This window comes from Teleopsis dalmanni, chromosome 1, assembly GCF_002237135.1.
Source record: "Teleopsis dalmanni isolate 2A chromosome 1, ASM223713v2, whole genome shotgun sequence".
Taxonomy (NCBI): Eukaryota; Metazoa; Arthropoda; class Insecta; order Diptera; family Diopsidae; genus Teleopsis; species Teleopsis dalmanni.
In genome coordinates, this window is record NC_051846.1 from 180647272 (window position 1) to 180654388 (window position 7117).

The 7117-nt window shown below is 26.7% G+C and overlaps 1 protein-coding gene across 1 annotated transcript; it reads left to right on the plus strand.

Annotated features, from left to right (window-relative positions):
- Positions 1 to 4578: 4578 nt before the first annotated feature.
- Positions 4579 to 5963, plus strand: LOC119670507. The gene is made up of 5 exons (XM_038080780.1): positions 4579 to 4900; positions 4961 to 5048; positions 5166 to 5273; positions 5336 to 5528; positions 5581 to 5963. The coding sequence occupies exons 2-5, from the start codon at positions 4963 to 4965 to the stop codon at positions 5875 to 5877; spliced, it is 684 nt and encodes a 227-aa protein (XP_037936708.1). The 5' UTR covers positions 4579 to 4900; positions 4961 to 4962; the 3' UTR covers positions 5878 to 5963.
- Positions 5964 to 7117: the final 1154 nt, after the last annotated feature.

The following is a 7117-nucleotide window of genomic DNA, read 5'->3' on the forward strand; positions in this document are numbered from 1 at the left end:
TTTAGTTTTTCTGCTTTTGCAAACAAAACACTCTTCACCTGAAATAAAACAGAATTTTCATTGGAAATCGATTAAGTTAAAATAGGAAAAATCACCTTACACAACAATGATTTTGGTACATACATGGGCGAACAAGCCGAACATTTTCGTTCGTCGTTGATGTCGTCTATATTGCTATTATATTGTTTCCACAACCGATGAAATTTGCTGTAGACATTTATTTAAGATAATATTTCAAGTTATAAAACAATTTCAATTCATGGAACAGATTTAATTAAGGCTATGCCACCTGAATATGGTGACTTAGTTATAGCATCGCCAAAAACTGTTCCATCGGGTGGTATTTAATCGGTTAAACTGGTTTCATGCATAATATTGAGAATGCGCCAATTAAAAATTGTCGGAGGTTTCTATAGAATAGCGTTACCCTGCTAGATATAGATATTGTATTCGAATTCTAATGTACAGTTCATATTTGTATAGATAACGCCTTCCAAATTTATGATGTCCAAGCAGTGTCGTATTTTGTTGTTGGAACAGTTTCATGTGGTTCATAGTGCTCGAGCACAATCATTCTTAAACATCAAAATGGCCGAACCTTCAAAAACCTGGAATAATATATAAAGTTGTACTATAAATAAATGATTTGATAACAAATTTCAGAATATTGATTTATTTCATATTAATAAATACCAATATAACTTATTATCAAACATCCCAACTTCTAGCCAAATTTCCTCCAATTGTTTAAAAATGAAAAGGTCTAATAGCAGCTAAAAGATCATCAATACCACTATATCGCATCGAGTTCTTAGTAACTTTAAGATTTTCACTTATTGGTTGATATTTTCCACATTTTTTGAGGAAATAGGTGTTCATTTAATTGACCAGCATTTTTGTAAAATAAATGAAGTTTATATTTGTTATAAAATTTTTCTTATGAAATCAATAAGTTCTGGTGAAGAATCGATTTCAATCTGAATTACAGTTTTCGGCTGACTAAACATTGTAGCTGCGTTTAAATATTGCCTGTATTTACTCGTCATACTGTCTGTAGTACGTTCCAAAACTTTCAAATGCTCGTTAAGAGGTGTCCGATCGGTCCCATTGTTTTTGTGTTTCTACCGCAACTTTAATAGCATTTCGTCTTAGTTTACTATCCCCATAATAAAATTTAGATAATTTGTGTAAATGGTTATATGACATTATCTGATAAACAATTTGATCAGTTTTTAATTCCTTGCCACCAACATTTATAGTTATTTCTTCACAAGTCACGGTTGTAGCTTTTAAAGCCTTCTTCAACTCTGGTCCCTCAGTGGACCCTTTATATACTCATATATTGATTCATTTATGTTTTCAAAATCTTTTAGATTTATATTTGAAACAACTGAACATATATTTAGATATTTCTGAAAATAACTTGTGTTCGTTTCAACAGCGTGGCTATAAATAAATAATTTATTATATTTATTAAAAAATTTTAAATAAAATATATATACTTTTTTAAATATGCTATGCCTTTGTCATTTGTTGCGATATACGTCCCATGTCTTAATTGAAACATATTCGTTTTGTATAGTATATTTAATGATGATTGGGCTAATTGTCTGAAATTAAAAATAATATATTACTGCAGTAATCTTTTTAAACCAAAATTTAATTTAAACTTATATAAAATAATTATATAGTAAATAAGTACTTTACTAGTTCTAAGCACAAGTACACAAAAAGAAAATAGAAAAGTGGTCTTAACCTTCACTTTTGGGGTCATGGCTAAAATCAGAATAAGTCAAATTTCATATCAAATTTTTTATATTTATTTTTATTTTATATACATATATATTTTTATATTTATATTTTATATATTTTCATAAATTTTCATATGAAAAATTAAATTGCTCAACATTGCTTGATTTAAACTTCAAAGCAAATGAAGGAATATCATGGAAACCAATAGATTATAAAGGAAATATAGGAGCTTATAACTCTAAAGTGTGTTTGTCATTAATATTAAAATAAACATTATGTAGTATATTAATTTAAGTTGGTTGCTTAATACTAAGGATTTTCATAACTAATTCTTTACTAATTTCTAGTTACAGACAGTGGACAGTGGTTGCTTCAATATTCTCAATCTTTAGAAGTCTTATACCATACTCATACCAGTAGCAGTAAAGACATTCTTTAGCAAACATTTTTCTCCAACTTATTGTGAAGATAATTCTGATTAAAAATATACAAAATTATTGAAGGTATTTTTATTAAAAACTAACAAAAATATCAAATGGGCTTAGAGTGAAAAATGTGTTAAAAATTTAAATGTAGTTCAGCATAAATTTCTGTCAGCCTTTATGCATTGTCTTAAAGAAAAAGCACATAAGCTAGAACTTCATTAAAGATATTATCAGACTTACATGTGATGTAGGATTTAAAGATGTTACAGCTGGAAACGTTCAGCACCTTTAACTGGAAACTTAGAAGAATAATACAAAGAATATAAATTAGTGAGGAATAATTAGGAACAAAGAAAAAAAAGAAGATGATGTAAGATATATAAAAACAGCCGATGTAATCTATGAAAAGTTTGCGGGATAAACTATGCACCATTGTGGATCCATGACATTATATTACAAAAGTATTAATGAAAGAAAATAAAGTGCAGCTTTAATTTGATAATTTGGATCAAGGTAAGATATTTTTATCCAAAATATGTAACATAAAAAAAATATTTCTTATTTTAAACTTTTTTAAAAAAACCACGTCAAGTTAATTAACATAAAATTCATTTTAATTTTTTAAATATATTTCCTTTATATTGCGTTAATAATATTATGAAAAAAATTATTAAAACATAACAATATTCGGTACTTGTTTATATGAGACATTTTATGCTGATTTAATTTACCTTTTTTTTATTTACGTTTATTTCAAATACATAATTCGTAACGTAAGCTTCCGTCCGTTCATGTCTATAGAATATAATTATTTATATTTATTAATAATGTTTTTTTTATATATTTTAATATTATTTTTTAAGATATTGCATGTCCTTCGACTGTCCTTGAGAGTCATCATCAGAAACTCTAAAAAGATAATCACAACAGTTTTTGTAATATTTTAATGATTAGTTACATGATCTTTATACTAATTATATTCAAGGAGTGTCGAAATATAGAATATATTAAAAAATATTAAACAAACGTTTAATTTTTAGAAAAAGGTGACCTGTAGCCGTATATAAAATATATAAAATATATTATTAACAAAACCAGGTTGGGAAATAAATTTAAAATTTAATTAATATTTATTTATTAATAAAAAAAACGTAAAGTAATAAATTTTTATACAATTTTATTAGTAACAATAGCCACAAAAGCGTTAACTCAATTTACAATCTATTTTCATTTGAAATACATTTAAATTTTATAAATAAATTTATATTACAGTAAATTAGATTTACTGAATATAAATCCAGTAAAATGTATATTGCTAATGAATTTAATCGCACGCAATAATTATATTTGGAGGAAGGGCTTACGATATCTTCTAAAGCTTTATTATTCTTCAAACAGATATTAAAAAATTATTTTAATCACGATTTCTATTTTTTATATTAGGCTTAACGTTCACAATAACATCACAAACTTGCTGATGGGAAAGAATTGCGTGAGAAATTGTTAATTTTAATACGATACGAAAAATTAAACCAAAATTTATGTACATATATATATTAACTGAATTATAATAACTTATTTTATTATTTTAAGCAAAAATAATATGACTGTAACTCTACAGGTTTGCATGAATAAAATAACTTTATGGATATGATGATATTATCATAGTATTTTTTTCGAAAAAGTTCTATAATTTCTGAAATGTATATATTATATATATTATACTTTCCAAAATTTGCTGCTATATATAGTTATATACTATTTGTTATTAAAAACTATTGCATATTACAGTAAATATATATAGTTATATAGTTTTTTGTTATTAAAAACTATTGTGTATTACAGCAAACACATTGCTATAATTTTGTTTCTAATAAAAATATTCCGATTTTTTCTTCTGTTTGTAACTTATTCCTAAATATTTCACTTCTTACGTTTAATATTGACTGATCTTTATTTTGTATTTTCAATAAGAAGAAGAATATTATAACCAGTACAAATTTATTTAATTTAGAATTATATTATAAACGTTATTAATAACATAACTAAAATATCAAAATTCAAATATCATCGTTTTTCCGATATTTATTAATGGAATAGATCAAATATATTGTTTTGAACAATAAATTATAGATCCCAATTGGTTAAGCTATTTATAAATATTTTCGTTTTAATTGGTGTTCAATTAAATTAACAATTACCTGATGTGAACTGTTTTGTTTGTAAACAAATTGCAGATATGCACTCTCGATGTTTAGCAATTTAACAGTTAAACATAGCAATAAGATATTTTACCGAGGTCTATTGAAATATGCTTAGATTTATCAGAAAAAAATATTTTATTAATTATCAAGTAACCAACAGTTTTTTAAATATTTATTTTTCCTTTATTTGTTTAGTGAAAATTGTACATAAAACTATTTAAACTTCTTTTTCACAATTTCATCTATCTATCGTTACTTTTTAATAACACATTTATAATTTGTTAAATTTTAATATAAACTGTAAACGCCAATAAAGTGCATCGTGTGTCTGTGCTCTTGGGGGCTTTATCCTCAACTGTGTAAATTGAAGACTACACAAAATTTTGCTTACATTTTGAATATTTTGAATTTGCAATTTCTGAACTGTGAATGGTGAACTTTTATATCAAAAGGTGTGGAGTTCTGTCAAATATTTTCCACGGTGAATTTGGCGGTCTGTTTTAAAAAAAAACGAAAATAGTAAGCTTTGTGTAAGATTATAATATAATTTTGTACATATTATTTTTTTATATGTTCTAGAAATGGAAAATGATAAAAAAGCAAGTGAGCAGCAAAAGCTTGTACTCCTAGAATTTATAGAGAGCAATAAACAATTTTCCAAGGACAGGTAAATTAAAATTTGATGTTATATATAAATTTTAGTACATATAAAAATTGCTATGTCACAATATTAAGCACTTTAATATTTAATTGCATTTAAATTTATATTTTTCTTATTTGGTAGTTCTCATGTCAAGAAAAAAGTATGGAAAATTTTGGCTGAACGTCTGAATGGACTTGGTGGTGCTAATAAAAGTGGTAAGAAATGGCGGAAATTCTGGTTAGATTTGAAGTAAGGATATATAAATTACGTATATGTTATATATAAATTGTCAACATTTCTACAATTTTTAGAAATCATATTAAGGACAAAGCGGCTGTTACACCCATTAAGAGTACTGATGTTAATTGCATGAGCAAGCCCAAGGTACACAGTGACGTCAAAAAGCGAATGATTCCGATCATGGCACCCCCGGTCGTCGATGAAAAGTCATCAGTGGAGGAGATGTGTGATTTTAGCAATAAACATGCTTCTGAAAATATGACAGTTAGCATGCATGTTTTCCAGATTTATAATATTTATTAATTTCCTTTTTTAGGAGAAATTGTATGCTAAATGTTTAGATGAAGAAGAGCTTATGCAACCTCAGGCTGCACAATCAAAATGCTCAGCACACGAAACTATTAAACAGCGAAAAAAGAAGTCGAGACATAATAGTAAGTCGGTAAAAGAGGAAATGTTGGCTCTGGAGAAAATAAAATTCCAATTCGAAAAAGATAAATTTGCTGCAAAACAAGAGTATAGAAGAGAAATAATTGAAATGAAGAAAATGAAAATAGAACTTCTAAAAGAAGGCTACAAGAGGAAGAAAAAAAATCTACCAAAAGGAGACTAGTTAACGTTGATTAACGTTTATTAAATTTGAAAACACTATATTTATGAATGCTTATCAAAATGCTTACAAATATAATTGTCATTCAATTTATAAAAGTTTTAATTATCAATAATTTCAATAATAATTATTTGTAATGTTTAATTAAATAATATGTATCAGTAACTTGCCACCGTTTACTTTTGCCTTGTGTTAAGTAAAAATTATTTCGAAAACTAAACTTTTTTCCACAATCATATCAATATTCACACTCACTCTGCTATTTCCTTTTGAATTCTGTCGTTAGATGGCAATAAACCTTTTTTTGCCCTCAGCTTTAGCAGAATTATAGGGTGGAATCCTTTCATAGGATAGACACCGAAATCTACTTTTCAAAATTCTAATACAACGCTCTATTAAATTACGTGCTTTTTCTTAAGATATTTATTATATTCTTCGTTCGTGGATTTTTGACTGAAATAAATAGAGTTATGAGTCCTGACTGTAATGGAAAACCATTATTACACAGAAGCCAAAAATCTTTACATTTATCTTGTAAATAAGTTTATTTTAAATGTTTCTATGTTGCTGGTCTGCACCATATATAATAGGGCTGTTTCACGAGCTACTCGTAGTAACTTTGAGAAACACTGTGTATACACAAGTGCCTTCCACCAGCAAATTTACGAGTTGATGACAGCATCTGACTTTACTCGTACATTTAATTTCTAGTAAAATTTGTGAGAAGTGTGAATCAGCTGTTTTGGTTTGAATTTAATTTTTGGATTTTACACAAAGCTGTTGCATGAAAATCTGTGTAAAGACCAAATTTAGCACTTTATTTGAGTTACGCTTTCAGTTTGTACTTTACTTGTATTTTACTTGAATTTTACTATGAGCAGCTAGTGGAACAGACATAATATATGCATCGTGCAATGTTCCAGGAAACTTGCCTTCTGCGTAAGTGTTAAAGTAATTAGTATTGCATCTAAACAATACATTTATTGAATGGCCGCGATTTCTGTAGTAATATATGGTGTCATTGTCACTTCACAGTGTTAATATGCTGGTGTGTATTACATCAAAATATGTAACAGGAATGAAAGCTTTATATAAAAACCGTATTTCACTATATTTTAAGTCTTGGTAGTATACATGTTCTTTTGAAATTTTATTTAAAATGTCTATTGTTGTAAAGACATATCTTAAAAATGTTGCCTGAAAAAATTTACAAAATTAGTCTTGCCCCAGCCCATGTTGGTAA